We start from the raw sequence: 20,647 nt of genomic DNA, 5'->3' as shown, positions 1-20,647 counted from the left end.
AATACAGTTTGTAGAAATAAATTATGCTAACATTTTATTTTAAGTGTCCCATTATTTTGAAGTCATTTGGTATTCACCATAATAGCACTGATAATAAAGAATTCATTTGGTATTCATGTGGATGTTACATTTAGTGCCATTGGTATTCAACTGTAATTTAGCATTAGTTAATGGGCACTTAAAATGTTATCCAAATGATTTATATCACAGCACTTTAGTGTTTCTCAAACTAAGTGTACAACACTTATTTTACAAGTGTACTACAAAATAATTAAATAAGTGCACCTTACCTTCTAAAGTTTTTATTTTGAGACAGAGAAAAATCATTTAAAGGACCTTCATACTAACAATCAACATACTGTACTACATGAAGGTAAGCCAAGTGTATGTAAGTTGCTCATATTAAAAAAAATAAATAAATAAAAATAAAAAAAAGGAAGAGGAGAGAGAGAAAACAAAGACAGTGGTACTTACTTTTTAACATACAGGCTCATAGCGTATATACTGAATTAAAAACCAAAGCTGGATGACCAAAACACAAGATGAGGTCTATCACTTCCTTTGCTGCCACTTGCAGCAAAGAGAGTTAGAATCCTGTTTCCTCTGTTCATGCTTATGACAGTCACACATGTATTGTAATCCTTGTGGTATTATGATTACATTTATACTCTTTTCTTCGCAAGCAATATACTTAGAATCAATGCAAATGATTTATTTATTTTTCTTTTTTTTTTTTTTTTAAAGACAAACATAAAACAAATGGGAAGAAGTATGCCATAATTCTGGACTGAGTATGCTTAAGTCATTTTTCAGGAAAGAAATTTTCTTAGTTTACTTTCAGGCAAAATATCTTACAATGACCATATGATGGTACAACCAGAAAAAAATTGTGCCATAGAATCCTTCTTTTAGGACAAGATGTTTTTCTTAAATAATTCTTAATTCTATCCTTGGTTGAAGATAGTTTTATTAATTTCACTACTTCAGTTCATTATTTTAGTTAGTAAACATATTCCTCCAATGATTTCCCAAATCTTGCATGAAAAATAAAAACACATTGCTCTCTATCTTAGTGTTATTTAATGACTATTATCATAATGAGAGCAATGGGAGCAATTCATACTGTAGATGAGCTTGTATAATGGCCAGTTGATTAACAGCTAAAATGGTAGCCATAAATATTGTTGAATACTCTATGTCCAGCTAAAATCACACTCATTCTGTGTCAATCCAGCTGTGAGATGATGGATAGAAAGTAATAATAAAATCACCAACCTCAGAATGCTTTCGCCAAATGTCTATGTTCTTTCGCTGGGCTTTCGAGAAATGGTCCCAAGCTTTTTGTCTGGTAGAAGCGTTGAAAACGGCGACAATCTGCTCAACTTTGGTGAACAAGGAAGTCAAACAAGACAAGCAATTTATGTTGTGATCACTATAGAGAAGCAAAGCAAAGACACTAGGAGTCTATGGATGATGTCATTACTGAAACAACATCATCAATATCCATCCAATTATGTGTCTTTTATACTTACATTTTATCAATGTTGGAGATGTCTGCCTTCAAGTCTGTCTCCATAACTTTAGTCTACATATCTTATAACTATGTACCAAAGAACATGCATGCAGCTGCTTCCCAGTGATGCCTGCTATAACCTTCTGTGCAGCCATGTGCCTTTGTGTTTGTGGTATAGGCATGACACTCCAGGCATAAACCTGACGTGTGTTCCCCTGCAGCAGCTGTGTACAGATGAGCTGACTGAACAAATGAAAGCATGAAAGAAAAGCAGGTTCTGCTTGCAAGGGTAGGTAACTAACAGGGGGAATTTGCCAGCAGATAGGAAGCACTAAACCATATTTAAATGCTGCACACTGTAACTGCAGCTGCTTCTTCTCCTTTATTTAATATATAGAAGCTCACCTGTTGCAGATCATTTTGTCCTGTGTCCATGGCCTATGTATTTTTATGTATATGGACAGTTACATTTTTGTGCAAGTGAGGAAGAGATGTGAAATGGGCTTCCGTCATTCAACTCTAATGAATTCATTCTGAAGCCAGACATCATTGTTTAGGACAATTATCTGGGGAAATTAAGATCCTTAAGTTTTTAACTATTTGTACATCCTAAACCAGAACCTTTTCTCCCAACCCTATTTTCTGTCTCTTCATTCTAGTTACGAGCAATATTGTCCTTCCACAGCAGTGACCTCCCTACAAATGATTGGGCCAAGATGTAAGTTGCTTTCATCCTGGCACTGTTGACTACAAGACCATTATGAAATCCAGATTTTTACAAATGACCTGGGCTGCGTTCCTGAGTGAACAGCTGTGCTGACCTATGAAGTGAAACTCTAAAAAGCTTCAAGTCTATGACAAGTTTATTGGATATTGACCTCTTTAGATTCTTGGGCCAAAATAATGTTCAATGTTTGTAAAGCTGTGCTTGCAACACCTTCTCCTTTCCTCTTTCATTGAAGGAGAAGGCAGTAGAAGTGCTGTAATGGCCTCTGATCTGGTCTGTCATTGAGCTGCTTGACAGCTTCTCTCTTTCTCTTCTCTACTCACAGATGTGAAGGATCTTGCTATATATGCTTGCTTAAAATGGTGAGGTCACCTAGTAAGTCAGTTGTAGATTTTTCACCTTTAAATCTGAAAAATAACCTCACTCAAATTGAACAGGAACGCTTTTATTCTCTTTTTGCAAACTACTTACAGACTCAGCTGCATTGAGATGGGTGTTCACTCCTTTTCTCAGGTGACAAGTGATAGAACATGATGAAATGGTCTCAGTTTGCACCAGGAGAAGTATAGATTGGGTATTAGGAAGATTCTCTTCATGGAAAGTGTGGTAAGGCATTGGAACAAGCTGCCCAGCAAAGTGGTGAAGTCACCATCCCTGGAGATACTTAAGAGATGTGTGGATGAGGCACATAGGGACATGGTTTAATGGTGGACTTGGTAGAGTTAGGATGACGGTTGGACTTGATGATCTTAAGGGTCTTTTCCAACCTAAATGATTCTATGATTCTGTATATGGAATATTTTATTTGCAACCATCATGGCTACTTAATTAATTCCTAAAGAAATAAAAATTTTAAAATTAAATCTTATATGTTGTTTATACTAAAGAAATTGACTTAAAACTACTGTGTGATGATCTGATCCATTTGTGATTCATTCAGGTTTTAATAGGAGATACTATAATTTCAGCATATTAGAACTTGCTTGGAATGAAGGGGGATGTATCAAGGAAGTTATGAGGTGTATATTTATTCAATTAATTTGAGAAGAATGAAAATGCTAAAGCACTCTATTATTATGTGTATAGAAACTGAGGCTAGATTTTAATTACTATCATTGTGTTGATGACCTAGGTGCTCAGAAAATTGTGCTTAATTAACAACCTGTTTTTAGTTTGCAAGTGGAAATTCAAGTAGAAAAGATTCACAAAGAATCACAAAGATATGAGAAAGAGCTGGTTTTCCATTTTGTACTAATGGACATTAATAAGATCATCTGAATTTTGAAACACATTTGAACTTTGAAGTGTTTAATTTCCATTCTGTGAACAGGTGTTAATATTTATCAAAAGTCATTATCCGATCATTTCAGAAACTATCCTCAGTGAAAATACAAGATAGGAAGATGTCAAAGAATTTTTTTGGCATAACTTCAGTAGACAGAATGAAAAGCAGAAAAAGGATCTCCCTCCCTTACATAACTGTTAGTATTTAAAAAATAAAATAAAATAAAATAAAATAAAATAAAATAAAATAAAATAAAATAAAATAAAATAAAATAAAATAAAATAAAATAAAATAAAATAAAATAAAAGGATGTAGAATAGTAGAATAGTGTGAATACTGGAAATACTAAAAATCAAGTAGTGTAAAGAAATATTGTCCAACAGGAAGCAAAAGATAATAAGGCAAACATAGGGGAGAATATTAAATGCCCACTGTGACTCATGTTAGTTAACAGTAACTAAGATTTAGAAAGTTCTTTATCCCTACAGTTAGGTTGAGTTGCCCTTCTCATTTTCTCACACATTAGTGCATATTGTGCTCTATAATGATGTGTGTGAAAGCAAAGTCATACTCTGAGCTCAGCCAAGAGTCCTCAGGCTTACCGAAGTCTTGACTTAGAGCCTTAAGGGAAAAGATCTCTTAGGCCTTAAGGAAAAAAAAATAAATTATATATGTCAAAAAACAGTGTCCACTGCTATGCATTCAAATAAATTATCAACATGTATACAGCAATTTAAATATAAACGTCTTAGGCTATGAAGTGTTACAAACAACAGTTAGGAATGCCCAACCTAAAAGATCTCCAAGCATGACATTAAAGCTAAAGAGCAGTCAAGACCATTGTTAGACCATGGTTTGACAGTACAGGAAAGCAGCTTCATGTCTCCTTGTACTGTATCGAAATCCCACATTACTGTTTTATGAGCTGCCAACCTAGTATACACGCATTCTGCAAGTTCACAGGTTAGGTTAATTAGGTTGTTTTTAGGTTAATTTACATTGTATCAGAATTCATTTGTTCTCTCACAGACAACCTGAAAGCCCAGATATGGAATAACTCCTGTGCTCTGGCTAATTGGTAGACAAGACGACGTACTCACTCCTGACCAGGAACAACTTTTTATGGGTAAGTACACTGGCAGCATGAGCCCACAAGGGGAGGCCAGGAGAGCTTACATAGTCTGAGAAGCTCTCCAGTTAACTTATTTTTCTTTCTTGCCTTGGTAAGATTTGGCCAAAGAAAGTCCCCACATTTGGGGCTGGTATCTGCAGAATCAAAGTGAAACAGTTGTTCCCAGCCTGGCTGCTGAGCATGATTTTCAGACTGTTGCCTGACCTCCAGAAGGAAATTTCCAAAATGAAATAATAGATCGTGCATATCTCTCTAAGGCACCTTGAGATCTAGGATGCACTGCACTATCAACTGTGACTAGTAAGTAGAATTATTAAGTAGCATGAAATATTCATTGTCAAACATCTGCTGGTAAGTTCCATGCTATATCAAATTTTCATTGACCATATGCAAAGCTGTTTCCTTACTAAATTAGGTTTAAAAAAAACCACATTGTTCTGGAAGGGTCCATGCCATGTCATTGTTTTTTTCCTATGAATAAAACTTACAGTGTATAAATAATTGCATCTTTCCTGATGACTTATTCTGTGGCTGGTAATTTATGTGGCATGTTTCAAGACAAGGGATTTTATGTAATTGTTTTTCTGATGATTTATAAATAATGGAAAAAAAAAAAATCTAAACCTAGAAAGATATGGAGGTGTCAATGCTTAACAACTGCAGTGTAACTAGAAACACTTTATTAGAGGTATAAGCATATTAAATGTAAGTTTAAACATCATTTTTTATTGCCATAAAACATGCCACTGGAATAGAATATGCCACTGTAAATAGAATATTGTTATCAAGTGTAAATGTAAAAACCAGAAAAACTAGAAGCAATGCCAACAAGAATCCCTAAGTTATGCCAGTAGGATATTCATAGAAGATTGGATTAAAAAGAAAACTAGAATATCTCCATGGGAAGAGACAATTTGATACAGGTTATGTGAAAATGATACTACTAGAAATAAATGAGAACCAACATATAGCCATAATAATAATAATATAGCCATAAGAATAAGGGGCAGAGAGAACAGTTTTACTCCCCCTTACATTTATCAAGCAGGTTATTTTAAATACAATTGAGTGAAGGATGGAATTCTTCCTTGTGTTCAGGAGACAAGAGGTAACCAATTTTTCCTTTGCCAATTGTGTTATCAGTTGCCATGCATGCACGATAATTTTTAATTTCTTTTATGGAATAATAAGCAACATCAGCAACCAAGTGCTTTATGACACCACAATAAAAATGAAACAAAATAGAAACTGAAATACAATGTGTTAAAATAAAAACAAAAGGTCTTCACTGACAGATAAAATAATCAGATTTCATATAGAATTTCACTCAAAATTCCACCAATTTAGGATACAGGATGAAAATGGCTTTGCACTAAATTACTGTAAGTGCAAGAGTAGAATATATGGCAATTTAGCTCAGAAAAAATCTGTATGAGCACAACAGTTGACACGCAGGATAAAAGAAAAATCCCACCCATAAAATTACAGTGTAAAGGAAACTGTTATAGTAAATGTATAACATGCTTTTCAAATACAGATTCGCAGCACAGGGAGGATATAGAGTTGGCATGGTTTGGGTCAGAAGCCTCGTTGCTGAATTCTGAATTAGTAGGAGTCTGCCAATCGATTTGGCTCCAAGCCCAGCAAACCAAGGAATTACAGTAGTCAAGGCTAGATGCTATAAGTGAATGAATTAGAGTCTCCAGGTCAATTTTGGATAGAAAAAAAAAAAAAAAAACAACAACATATTTCTGGCAACAGTCCTGAAAGGCATTTGGTAAAATGCTGAACAGACCTTAGCACAAAGTCCAAAGCTAAAAATGCATGTAGGCAAATGATATATGACATCAACAAGAGAAATTGTAGATAGATTGCAGATTAATGAAGGAAATATTTTTAATTATTCTGGGCCAAATCCTCAGCCTCTTGGTTATGATATTGCTTACTTTTACAAAAGATATTTTTTTTCCACATATTTACAGCTGAAAGCCTGCAGCCCCTCCCTTCTAACCAATTTGCATGCCACAGAGGGAGGAACAGATATGACTGCCTCTGACTGGCAGAGGAGGGAACCATCAAAGCTGGAAATGTCACCCTGGTAAAGACTGCAGATAGTACAAGGGATGGAGCCTAAATTAAAATGAACCAATGGTCATCAGCTGGATAGTTAAGCAAACGCCATTATAGGTTTTTATAATGAAGGCAGAGATTTTAAAAGCAATGCAAAATCACTTATCTTCCACAATTAAACGGCAGCCCATTTTTTTTCTGTTGTTGTTTGTGTTTTTTTTATTGTTTGTTTGTTTGTTTGTTTTGAACAAAACAAAACAAAAAGTAAAAAAAGCAGAAAAAGTTGAAAGCACATCAAAAAGAAGGTGAATTGTGGCTGCAATTCCATAAGAAAATAGCAGGCTATTTTTTGGTCTCCTTGATGTCTGTGTGGGTGTAGGTTCCTTAAAACATGCCTTAAGACAGGGCACGGTAAAGGAGAAAACCACAGGGCTTCTCTATTTTATCTCCAATTTCTACCTTTCTGGACAGGCCAAGGTACTGGTGCCTCCAGTGATTTACCTCCCAGATTGTTCTGCTGTGCGGGGAGTGAGTTTGCAAAGCTGCCATCCCTTTACTTGCCCTACTGCCAACATCTGTACGAAAGATAAAAACCACTCAGGGACTGTTCTCATTCACTGAGGCTAACTGGCACAATGTGCTGAGTGTCCTCAGAGCAGAAAACCCTCTTTTCCACAAAGAGATACTTTTAGAGAAACTACTTTGCCAACTCAAAACCCAAAACTGTATGGAAATTGTGCGAGAAAATGCTTACCAGAAGCAGAAAAAGGATGTTTTCATATTCTGTCTACCAAATGTCACCTGTCTGAACACTAGAAAGAATAAGAAACAGTCTAAGTTTTCTCTTTCTGAATTACTATATTGTTTCTAGACTTCTCTTTCATTAGGTCTAGAGTGTTGAAGACCAGGAGGAGGTTACCTGGGTTGATGACAGCGTCCCATGTCCTGTTCTTTTTTTTTAGCTTCATGGATGTGGCTCTCCTATTTGCTACCTGAACATTGCTGTGCTTCTCACACAAAAAGCTGTCAATGCTCCTCTCTGCTGATATACCTCATTGTTTAAAAGGCTCTAAGAAAATGTGAGTACTACGAGTTGTAAGTACATAACATTATGTATATCTACCTATTTAGCTTTAGCCTACACATGTTCACACCTAACAATAATTAGATCAAATAAAATGCACTGTGTATTTTGCTGTCTCCATTCCCTTTGCTCATCCATCTGACTCAGACTAGTACTAGTCAATATGCTGTTGGGGGTTATTAAGAGGCTGAGTGGGCATCAGTGGTCTACACTGGAGTGATGCAGGGAGAAATCACTTTTCATAATATAATAAGCAGATTTTCTCACTTAGATGAAGGACAATCCCCCAAATGCTTGTTCCACAGCACAAGTGATAATTCTTTGCCTTGTAAAAAGATCCAACCTCAGTGTTAGCAGCTGTTCTTTTCCTTTCTTTTTTTTTTTTTCAGTTAAGAAACAGTGAAGAAAAGTGAAAGAAGGGGCATTATAGGGATACTGAAAACTCCCCATTTGCAGGATTTATAATAGAAATTGCACTGCTACTTGCCTGAGGTATGAATATCAACAATTAATGGTTCCAGAAATGGGAGAATATACCTTGTTATACTTGGAAATAAAAATACACACTGATTAAAAATAGCACATTTTGCCCTGCAAGGTATTGCTAGAAAATCTGTCTACAAAATAAGCTTTGAAAATCTTTTAGGTTGTGAAACGTGGTTTAATTTACAACAAAGAAACTGACAGCTTGGTGTAACAGCAAGTGCTGGCACTGTGCCATGTGATAAATCACTTGGACTCAACAAGACCACTTCACCTCCATGTCATTTCTCAACAAACAAGAACCTGACATCAGGGCAGCACAACCCAGTAGGGCAGGTACAAATGTACTGTACCTGCTCTTTTAATGCCACCTTCTTATATTACATAACATTTTATGGACCTTGTCTTGACATCCAGAAAATAAAAACAAACAAAAAAAAAAACAAAAGCAAACCAAAACACCACCACCACTGACAAGACCAAAAACAACAACAAAAAAGCTCACTAACTCAGAGGATGATTAAATGAATGTAATTTTCTCTTTCTTTGCCAATTTGATGAGATTCTAAGCCATCTCCAGTGCACTGTATTTAATTTGCTGTTCTTATTATTATTTACTGTTTGGTGAACCTTTATTTTGGTTCTCAGTTTTAAAAATAGCAAGAGTAGAAACGACTATTTTGGTACACCCATGAAAAAAAAAAAAAAAAAAGGAAAAGAAAAAAAAAGAAAGAAACCCAAAACAAAACAAAACAAACAAACAAATTAAAAAAGCAAAACAACGACAAAAAAACAAACAAACAACAACAAAACACAAAACAACAACAAAAAAACACAAAGCAAGCAAACAAGCAAGGGAACCCTGAGATGAAGAACTGAAACTGGTGAAGAACTGAGATGACTGAGCTCTGGCAGGTCCCACTAAGTGAGGTGACTCTCTCTAAGTGATAATTGGTCAGGGATCTTGCAGCTTAGGACGTTCTGTGGAGATCAGGAGGGCTATAACTGTTTTAGACATATATGTTTTCTTTTGCTGAAGAAAGCAAGCAAAACAGAAAAAGAAAAAAAATTGTCTCACACGTTTGTGTGGGAACATTTACTTCTTCATTTGTTGCCATACCTTATGTTTCCCGGCCCACCATGAATTGTCCCCTTATCTTTTTGTTTATTGCCTCCTTTCTTCTTACTTAAGGATTTTTGATGCCTCTTGTTGCATGACTTCATCTTCCCCCTCCCACTTATTCTATACCTTTCCCAGACTCCCATCTTTTTCTGCCCCCATAACACCTCTGTCATCACCATGAACTACACCATTTGGGATAAATCCAATGATTTGACATGAAGCAAGAGTCGTGCTTACTGAATGGAGTAAACATTACAACCAACCATAGTTGCATAAGGTTATTCATATTCATATTTACAAGGTTTATTCATTCACTTAGAAACAGCCTGAACAGTTTTACATGTGTCTGTGGCAATTCAGAAAACCTCTTGGGTGAAACATCCATCTTTCCATCCTTTCTCCAGTGCCTCATTCTTATCTCTTATCATTCATTTCCACATGACTTTTACAGTTCACCTCTCATCAAACCCTTCATTCTATCCCTGCTCAGCAAGGCTGCTTAAGCACAAGCACAGATTTCCATGTGATTCAAGCACATGCCTCTTTTCTTTGAACCTTGCTACATAACCTAGGAGATCCTGCAGGATTCAGGTGAGTGGGATGAATTGTGAAAATGGGGTCTTAGACAGAAATCTCTTGGGAGAGAGTTCTTTTATTCTGCTGTAAAGCACTATGTATATTTAATGGCCTACATAAAGAAAAAGAAAAGTCTTAAAAATAACAGGACAAGAGCTTCTGCTGAAATTCTGGCCACACTTAAATCAATACCAAGATTCCTATTGACTTCAGGTGGAGTGAAAGCTACAGACAATGGGAGGAACAAAGCAATCCAAAGAATATGAAGTACAAAGGAAGAAGCTATCTGAAACACTACAGGTTGCAACCACAAAGGCTTATACTGCCAGAAAACAGGGAGGAATTATAAGAATGCGAAACAAAATAGAAATGGAGTCTTTCATCTCTATTCTCTGCCACAGCAGATGCATCCGGGATAGATATGCTTTTCAGAACATGTGTACATGAGATGGGAAATGGGAGGACAAGTAAAGAAGAATAGAGATACCCAGCTGAGCTTTACTGGACAAACTATCAGTATAGAAGCAAGCAAACAGCATGCCTATTAAATGAGCTAATCAAAAGGGACTGGATGGATTGTGGATGTTATTTTTTTGTTGTTTTTGTTTTTTAGAAATACATCAAGGTAGAAAGCAATAGTGGCAACTAATGACATGAATGATTAATGTTTTTGTTTGTATTATAGTGGTGCTCTATGACACCAACTGAGATCTGGGCTGCACTGTAAAAACACATTATATGACTCAATCTCTATCACAAAGAGCTTAATGATGACCTAAAAATTGCACATAAAGTAAGCTCCTATTTTTGAATTAGTCACTGGCAAAAGAAAGAAAGACTGTAAGACCGGACAACTAAAGAGCAGGAAAATCCTTTTAAAAGTTGTTATTAATGCAAAGCAATTGAAAGAATACTCAGAAAGCATGAATGCATATAAAAAGTCTGACCACTAAGAGAATTTTAACTAGCACCCTAGTAATGAAGCCAGCTGCATTTACAGGGCTATGAGGATATGCTAAAAAGTTGAAGGATTATTGGGAAAAAAGACGTCAGTATGGTATTTAAGGAAAATCTAGTAAGATGGTGATTTTAACAATCACCAACATATCAATGAAAACCCTATCTCTTTTAAAGTAATAGAGGAACTTTTGAAGTAAACCTATAACAAGAAAAACAAAACTTATTCCAGTCCATTTTTGAAGACAGCTCAAAAAGGATAAAAGGATTTTTTAACATTTTTATTCCTTTTTTTTTTTTTTTTTTTTTTTTTGGTGTGTGTTAAAATCAGATTCTGTCTGTGAAAGCACTGATAATGTTAAAGCAGATTAAATCATATCTGGGAGAGATCAGAGAATGAAAATGAACAATCCAGAAGAAAGGATAATTTTATTCAGTCTGTTTAGAATGTATTTCCCTTCAGAATTATTTCTCTTCAGTTATGGGGGAACCAAGAAGAGAGGGAAATGTGTTGGATATATCTCTGCCATTTGACAAAAGGTCAGAAAACAGCAATTTGCCACTAAGGTCCTTCATCAGGGAGAGAGGGGAAACTTGAGGAGACAATCCTGACTTTTCCAAGGGGGGAAAAACAGTTTTCTCCCCAGAGCTTTGATTCTTCTTTATGAATAGCCATACTGAGTAAACTCAAAGGTGTATTTAGCCTCAGATTCTGTATCATGAATAAAACTACTAAGGATGCTTAGCAACAAGTTAAGTTGATGAATTGCATAATTTCCCAGTTTGAAGTTCTTTGGTTCCAGGACTTCTTGAAAGATGTATATCTCTCTTCCCGGTACATTTTAGATAAAATCCAAGAACACAAGAAAGCAAACAAGCTTGCTAGCATCAGAAAGAAGTGACAGGCACCCTATATATTGAACTGTGGAGCGAAAATTATTCTTTCTCAGTAGCAAGATGGAAAGAAGATCTACAAGAAGAATGAATTTGGACTACACAGTTCAGATCTTAAGATCATTTTCAAAAAAAATAAAAGTAGACAATGGCACATATTGTTGTCATGAACTTGTTGATGATGCTGTGTACTTGCTTACTTACTTGTTGTCTATACTCCAGTTACCTTGGATGCCTTCCCACATCCTTCTTCACCCTACCAGTGCAGGAGTACACCTACACAGGAGCAGATTCAGAGAACCACAGAATATCACTCTGATCAAAACTCCTTGAAAAGCTGGGATACCATTCATACACATGTTTTTTTTTTTGTTTGTTTGTTTTGGTTTGGTTTGTTTTTTTGTTTGTTTGTTTTCTTTTGCCATCACCATGGCTTTTGTGACAAAGTTGCACCGGTGACATAATGAAAATTACTGTGTTTTTTCTTCTCAGAAGCCAGATTGCTGTCCAGGAAAAGGTAGGGAATCATTTAGATGTTGTGTCTTTTATTTTTTAAAAAAGAATTAATAATGTCATTTTTAACCACAGATATGAATTCTCACATTTTAAGACTACATAAGCTTCCCCAAACTACAAGGTTTTAATCCCTGATCAGAATTAGAGCTGTACCAAGAAAAAGATACTGATATTTTAGTTTCAGCTAGTGGCAAAATCTATTTTCAGTACAAATACCCTGTAAGTTCTAGTGAAGATTGCATCCTGTCACTTAGAAAATGTACTAAACTTTTTAACAGCTCTGCTTTTACTGCTTATTGTGATGGCATGATATTTAGTAGCTGAAATGGAAAAAAAAAAAAAAAAAAAAAAAAGTGTAGCTTGTCCATGAGGTCCCCTGGAAATATCAGGATGGACTGCTGGCCCAGTTTGAGTACTGGGAATTGCTACCTTGGATTGCCACCGGCTTGCCTAATGCCAGCAGTAAGGTTAGCCATTGTGAATAAAATTTAGGATGACCATTTTTAGATAGGTGTAAGTGATTTAGAGGTCTACATCCTAGTTTTAAGAATTGCTTACTGAGAGCCAATGAACTAACTACTGCTTGTCAAGTAGGGTGAGAAGCTGCAGCATATCTCTTCTCCTTAATGCCAATCAATGCACAGAGGGATCTCAAGGTTTCTGGGAAGTGGCTTCCCTGTTGAGTAACCTCATGTCCACCATGAGGTAAGGACATTTCTGCTATTAGTTACAGTAGAATAAATGACTGCAGGTTTCTACTACAGCTTGCCCTATAGGATGAACCTGTGTCTATCCACACTTTCAGGATTTTTATACAGGTTATAAGTCCCTAGTGATTATCTGTAATTAACTGTGGTGGGTTAAAGCTCAGGCTTTCTACAATGTACAGGGGAAGGGCTTCACACTTGGGAGTGCATATAAGGTCACTGCTGTGACTAGCTGATAGACTATGCACATCCCTTGGATGGAGATGTGCCATAGGCGTTCTCATTTTGCCATATAACAGGAAACAGGGAGACACCTTCCTCCAGCTGGGATTGTTCTGGATGAGGTGCCTGAACACCTTCACCCTATGGTGATAAACACTTCCTTTCAGAGCATCTGACCACACCATTTAGCACACTCTTGGAAAGAGAGAGGTTTAGCTTCAGTTCCTTCCCTAGCACTCAGGGTGTTTAAACATATTTACCCAAATGATCGTTCCAAGCATTAGGCACTGAAATTTGCTGAAGGCCATGGACAGAATTATAGTGAAAACTACCATGTGACAAGGAAGTAATCTGTCCACAATGTTCTTAGACAAAAAACACACTCCCACTGTTCCCCATAGCATGTGAGAGACTGATTCATAGCCCCTGATATGAACTTGATGTCTAAGCCCCTTCAATATTCATCCATTAGTAAGGTTGACAAAAAAGACCGAGTGTAATAAATGCTTAGTACCCAATTATGGGGCACTTCTGTTAATCATACTGTGTGTCTGTGTTTGGTGGTACTTCCATCCCACTGTAACTCTGGCCCTTGAGATAAAAAGTTTACATTTGAATATGGGATTTTAGCTCTTCATTCACCTATAGGTACTTTTGAAAACATCTAGGGACACTGCACAAAGTAGTTTGAAACCTCAATAAGAAGTAGATGAAATTTACGGTGTATGGATGAGAAAGTCAAAGGAAAGAATTGCAGCTTTGCTGTAGTCTAAAAAACAACCCAACACAGATGTCTCTAGGGCTTTCATTTTTCTTAAACATGAGGATCAACATGTATAAGCCTAAGGCTGAAAAGGTGGTTTGGGAGGAAATTAAAAGGAGATGCATGGAAAGGCAAGGAGCAGTGTCACATGTAACGGTGCAATGCAAGTGGAAAAATTTAGAAATCAAACCACTAAGATGGAACAATGCATATTTTAACCATAGATTCAAATCTAGGAAAACTAACTAACTTAATACAAAGAAGAAAATGGTCATTTTTCTCTTGTTATCCTTTAAATAACTGAAGAAACACCATAATGAGACTAAGAATACCTGTAGAACTTAAATCAGGGGCTGTAAGTTGGTGGTATGACAGCAGTATTAAACTTTATTTTGCTGATTATCCTGGCACAAGTATCTTGGTTAGGTAATTAATTCACGTCCTGAACACTTGACCCGATTTTTTAGGGGTAATCCGCTTGGTAATCTTCTAAATACCTGAAGGCAGAAATAGGTAGCAGGAATTTCAATACCTGTACTTCTTTAGTGTCTGGGCCAATAAGCTGAAATATTCTGGCCACACTAATCCTCATTAATAAAAAAGCATTTTATACTGAGACCCACATAGACGGCATATGTGTTCCAGGTGAGTGCACTTCAAGCCCATTTGCTTAACTTATTTCTTCTTCACTCCCCATACTACTCACTGCTACAACACTGGCATTTTTACCTAACTCCAAGTTCTTCCCTTATGCAATGTTCTTCTATGTTAAGATTGCACACAGTAAGTGGGATTAATTGACCCCAGACTATGCATGTGAAAGTTGGACATCTGGTTCTGAGCTAGGTCTTCTAAGAGTCCTCTATGGGCAGCAGAGAAAAAAACAAAGCATCATCTCCAAGGGAAGATTCATCTTGCTGGAAGAGCACTACAAGGTGGGTCTGATGACTTTTCCTCTGGAAATGCTTATTTTTCTCTGCTCACTGCAAAGAAGGCAGAGTGGTCAGCTCAGACTTGGACATCTGACACAGGTCACAACAGAGGAGCAATATATAGTATTTTAAAAATATTTTAATATATATGTCAAATGGCCACAGAGCTGCAGCATTACACTGGACTTTTGGATCCTTACTGCAGAACAGCAGAAGTGCTTTTTGTCACTTTGCAGTATTTAGTAGACCACATTCCTATTTTGGACACCTAGTATTTTCAGATTCTTTTTCATAAATTGACATATTGTAGTTCATTAAATAGGGTTGTGAGAAAACAATGGAAGAGGAGGCATAAAACATTCCTTGGATCAACTCAAATAGAAGAAAATTCTTGAAAAGAGGAAGCTTATTTCACATTCTCCACGTTTAGTAATCTTAGGCATATACACGTGTAAAGCAAAACATCATCCATCTGTTCATAGCAAGTTTGCAGAGAATTTTAATAAGACATTAATGCTAATAATGGCCAATGTTTATGATGTTTATAAAATAACCAATGTGGAGCAGCTGCAAAGCTCATAAAATTTGTTCTTATAAAATCCACAGCGTGTAACACCTTTCCCTGAGCCTGTGTTTTTGCTGACCTTGTCCTCAATGGCCAGACGTGCCAGAAACTCTCTTCTTCCAGGCCATTGCTGTGACTTTATCACTCTGAGACTCATGTTTTGAAGCCAGACCTATTGTCGTTTCTGTAAGTTCAACATTCAGTACATTACAGGAACAAACCAGATAGCCAAACTGCAAGTTTCCACCTGAAACTACAGGGATCTCTATTTCCAAGTGACAGATGTTCCACAACAGTTGGTGACAAACGGGCTAATTTAGACAGATTTAACTAAAGTTCAGCCTGCTGACAATGGGGGATTTTTTTTTTTTTTTTTTTTTTAATGCAGCTGAAGAAGGTATTTCTGAATACTGGGGATGGCTGTTGCATACAAAAATTGAACAGCATGTGTGGTGCCCATGTCTCTGCTCCTCACACTGTTTTCTAGTTGCTGAGACAGGAGATGACATTGCCTAGCAAATTACCAGGGGAATTAGCTGACTTTTAAAATTTACTCACTGAACATATGTCCTCAGAAACCAAATGCTCATGGCCCAGATTCTTTCTTACTAATGAATAGTAAGAAATGTACTTACTATTCTTTCTTACTAGGTTCAGGTGTCTAAACTCTTAAATTAGAAGGACAGTTTTCCTAGGGCTGAACTGGTATTCTGAGGTGCTGAGCTCTCCATCAACTATGCAGGAAGCTTTCAGGCACTTCTGGGCCAGAAAAATAGTGCAGAAGAGCCTTTAGGGTTCAAGATTTTATGTAAAGATTAGGGGTGTGATTCAGAAATTGCAATGCAACAACTGCATTGCCCACCATCTGTTAAATTGTCTGTTTTTGTTTTTAACTTGCATATTAAAGCTAGTTCCATGCTTCATGTTTCTGAATATCATAAAGCTTCTTGCTTGAGCATGACATTATTTCACAATTTGGGGGTTAGATGAAGTAAATGGGCCCAAAGATATTACATAGACATGATAAAACTAGCAACAATGAAATCCTCTTCTCTTCTCTTCTCTTCTCTTCTCTTCTCTTCTCTTCTCTTCTCTTCTCTTCTCTTCTCTTCTCTTCTCTTCTCTTCTCTTCTCTTCTCTTCTCTTCTCTTCTCTTCTCTTCTCTTCTCTTCTCTTCTCTTCTCTTCTCTTCTCTTCTCTTCTCTTCTCTTCTCTTCTCTTTCTCTTTCTCTTTCTCTTTCTCTTTCTCTTTCTCTTTCTCTTTCTCTTTCTCTTTCTCTTTCTCTTTCTCTCTTTCCTCCTCTTTCCTCCTCTTTTTCCTTTGAAAAACACTTCTAGGGAAATTTCATGATTGCTGTTTTATGAGGGAAACCCATTAAGGTAACTTCATTGATTATATTTCTGTACTAAGGAAATAGCTGCCAGCACTAAATATTTAAGGCAGTTTATCTGCCAAATTAATATTGGCAATGCATCAGCTGAGCAGTCCTGATGCCAGCAGTGGTACAGCATATTCTCCGACTGTGGGGGTGGCCTGGTATGCTGTGAATATATCCCTAAGTTTCTGAATCCTACTGCCTTTGCCTAAACCCAGGTTAAAAATATAACCTAATTGTCCTCTATTCTGTAATTGGCCTGAGCTGTAACTCAAAGGTTAAAAATCACTTCTCTCCACAAAAGCATGATCTTTTTTCAGAGCAGGGAGGCTTCTGTCTGGTTCGTTCCTGAAGTGTTTCGCCTATGTAATTGTAGACATTATGCATAGAGCATGTCTTCATCTAATAATAATAATAATAATAAATAAAAACTACTGAAACTTTGCTCACCTTGAGAAATAAGCTCTTAGGAATGGTCCTTGTTCCTCCAATTGCCATAGAGTATGAAATAGGACATGAAGTAGAATATGACTGCATTGCAACTACTTACCCCCAAATAAACAAATAAAATGATAAAAAAAAACACTACCACCACCACCACCATCACTACAACACCACTGGACAAAAAGGAGTTACTTACATTGTGTCAAGATCCCTGTTAAGGCATTTTTAAAACTCTCCTTGGCTTGCTCCATCTCTTGCTCATGAGCTGCCTTTTCATTCATGAGCCGGCGAACGTGGCTGTTTGCGGACTGTACCATCGAATAAAACTGGTTTGCAGAGCGACGATTCACCTCGCCTCGCTCAATCCAGGTAAGCAGCACTGTGATGGCCTCTGAAAACTTGCTATCATCTAGAACAATCAAAACATTGGGTTTTAAATTGCGGACATAAATATCCTGTCAAGAACAGATTTTCTGCTCTGTGTCACATTAAAATCACTGTAAATCATGCTCACAGTATATCACTTGGGGCAATTTTGGGGTCCTTTGTTCTATCAGATGTAGGAAGCCAATGCTACCATGTGAAGCTTCATAAATCTTCCTTCAAGACTTGCCTTCTGCTTATTCTAATAGCTTTCTCACAATAAAAAACAGACCACATACATCCATGGGCTGACTCCTCTCTTTTGCAACAGCTCCCTTAAGCTGTTCAGCAATATGAAATGACCTTAGAGAGGAGTGAGGAGAACTTTATGTTACAAGAATCACCAAAGAAATGAAATTTATCCTTGTTAATCTTTTTGGCCAAAAGCTCAGTCTTGGAGCTTGGACTCAGCCCTACTTTTGTCAACAGATTTCACTACCATCACATTCTTAATTAATGAACAATGACTAGGCTGAACAACTTCTGCTTGAAGCACTCATTAATTACAAGGAACTGCTTTGAACAGATGATGTGTCTGTATTTATTTTGTGTTTTCAATTTGTCTGTGCTTTATTTTCAACATTTTTCTTAAAGGAGTCCAAATGAATTCAGGCAAATACCTGGATTACTGCTTTTTGATTAGCATTCACGTAACTGAAGTTATATGTCTCTGCAGAAAGGTTAACAAAACCTGGTGGCTAAATTTTGTATACTTCTTCCCCAGGTAATCTTATTTCCTCTTACAGTGCTCTCTGCTTCCTCAGAAGACTCTTAACACAGCATCCATTGCACTTCTGGCTTCATCAGGATTAAGAGGACACATTCCTTTTTAAGTCCCATTTAGAGCAAACTGCAAGAAAACGTTAGTACAACAGTGTCTTCCGGTGGAACCATTTTTTAAGCAATTCTATCTCTCTTTTTTTTTTTTTTTCAGGTTTTTATTCTATAAAACTTCAATTTCCCAACAAATCATTTTAAACAGTTCATCTGGTCCTTGCTGCTTAGATTTCATCATATATTTTAGATGATAGGTACAACTTTCTGTAGAAGGTATGTCATTAAGGTATAGAGAGGTAGTATAGTTGTAGCCAAAAGACATTTAAAACAAAAATTGGAAAATATTAAAACTAACCAACTGTGCAGGAGAATACAAAAATGTGGACATCGTTTCTAAGACTCTGCACTCCATGTGCAAAGAATAAAGAAATACTAATACTCAAGACATGATTTGGGCTCTTATTTCCAATCAGTAATCACTTCCCTAAGAGGTGAAGAGCTTAAAGTGCAGAGAGGAAAAGTGCTGTGCTTTGTGCCCACAGCCTGTGAGGAGTAGATCTTACTTTGCCTTATCTTTAGCATCTTACTAACTGAAACATGCTTTCAGCTGTAGCAATGGGATTTGCTCTCTGCTCTCTGTGAACGCATATTCACTCAATATATCTGGAAAAAAATGCAAAATAAGAGCATCATAACATCCTTTCTCTGTATGATGTCTGTTGTGACTTTACATAACATGTCATTTATCATCATAATCATTCATTAAGTAATTGTCTCTGAAGAGGAAGAGGTAGTTGGGGATCTTCATTTTCTGTATTGTCCCTTTGGATTTGTCTCCACATTTTAGCTTCCCCGGATGTATACAAAGCAGGTATGCATTAAGTGGCTCCGATGAGTAAAGTTGTCTGAATATGGGCCTTAGAAAAAATACATGTAAAAAAAACTTGTGCAAAACCTCTTCACTGATAAACCAAACCACTCTCCAAGCTTCAGCCTCCTGAAATACATGGGAGCTGGATGTCACAAATCCAATACAGCCAAGAACTCACTCCTGGAACATAATGTTTATTATAATTACTGTAGTCAATAAGAATAACCTGTAATGGCTTTAGGGAATGTTAGCATGCAATTTCCAACAATCTGTAGAGTCAGGTCACCCTGAGGATGACATCAACCTGTTAACTCCAATGATGTAACAGACTGTGAGTAGAGAGTAACTGCAGCTGAATGTTCTTCTTTTTCTTTGTAGACATCATTATCTGTATCATCCCACATAATTTATCATCCCACCAATTTATCAAACACCATTTTGAGTAAATTATCCCATTCAATGTGGGCCAAGACATGAACCTCAAAGTTGGGAGAAATGGTGCACAGAAGCACCTCTGAAGAGATACACCATGACCTGTGAAGAAAAAGTATGCAGAACTGGGCAATAACATTTCACGGAAATGTATCAGGAAAATTCTTTGCACAGAGCCATTTTCCCTTTTTCCTACTTCAGTCTCTCCACAATACATAGCTATGTGTTGTTTTGCTTCAGAATCTACACGAAATGAAAACACCCCTTCTTTTGTTTTGCTTTTATCAGGCACAGTTGGTGTGTATAAGGGATGTACATAAACATGTCATCCATCTGCCAGATGGATTCAACCCATTTAAAAGGACATGCTGAAAACTTGTTTTCGACTTACTATAATGCCAAGGAGCTGCAGAGGACTGTGGGCTTGCTATAGTTAATTCATAGCTCTGTACTAGCAGGAAAAAAAGTTTCATTGGTAAACATCAGAATCTTCATTGATTACATAATTAGAAGATACATTAAAAAATGCTAGAGGGTAATATATTCACAACAGGAGCACATTAGTTAATAAAATCTTTTATCTACAGTTCTAAAATTTCCTTATTTCACCTTCTAGAAATAGAAAAAATAGAAATATTTTTCTATCCTTAAATCAACTGCTCAGTGACTGGCACAAGGTAACTCACTGTGAATTAATTTTCTTCATCCAGAATGCAGGGACTCTTTCTGAGCAATCAGAGGTTCACTTGGAAAATCAGATTTTTATACCAGATTG

General features: G+C 36.6%; 1 protein-coding gene across 6 annotated transcripts in view; it reads right to left on the bottom strand.

Annotated features, from left to right (window-relative positions):
- ENOX1 (ecto-NOX disulfide-thiol exchanger 1) overlaps positions 1-20,647 on the bottom strand; it is a 361,330-nt gene that overhangs the window by 65,973 nt on the left and 274,710 nt on the right. For all 6 annotated transcript variants that reach the window (XM_084530082.1, XM_084530077.1, XM_084530081.1 and 3 more), the window contains 2 exons: positions 17,566-17,778; positions 1,276-1,382 (listed from right to left, as the gene is read on the bottom strand). In XM_084530082.1, the coding sequence (XP_084386208.1) occupies positions 1,276-1,382; positions 17,566-17,778 (320 nt within the window). The remainder of the gene's footprint in view (positions 1-1,275; positions 1,383-17,565; positions 17,779-20,647) is intronic.

The sequence above is a fragment of the Aythya ferina genome (assembly GCF_964211825.1).
Source record: "Aythya ferina genome assembly, chromosome: 1".
Lineage (NCBI taxonomy): Eukaryota > Metazoa > Chordata > Aves > Anseriformes > Anatidae > Aythya > Aythya ferina.
The sequence above is the reverse complement of the archived record's forward strand: the minus strand, read 5'-3'. Positions and strand labels throughout refer to the sequence as shown.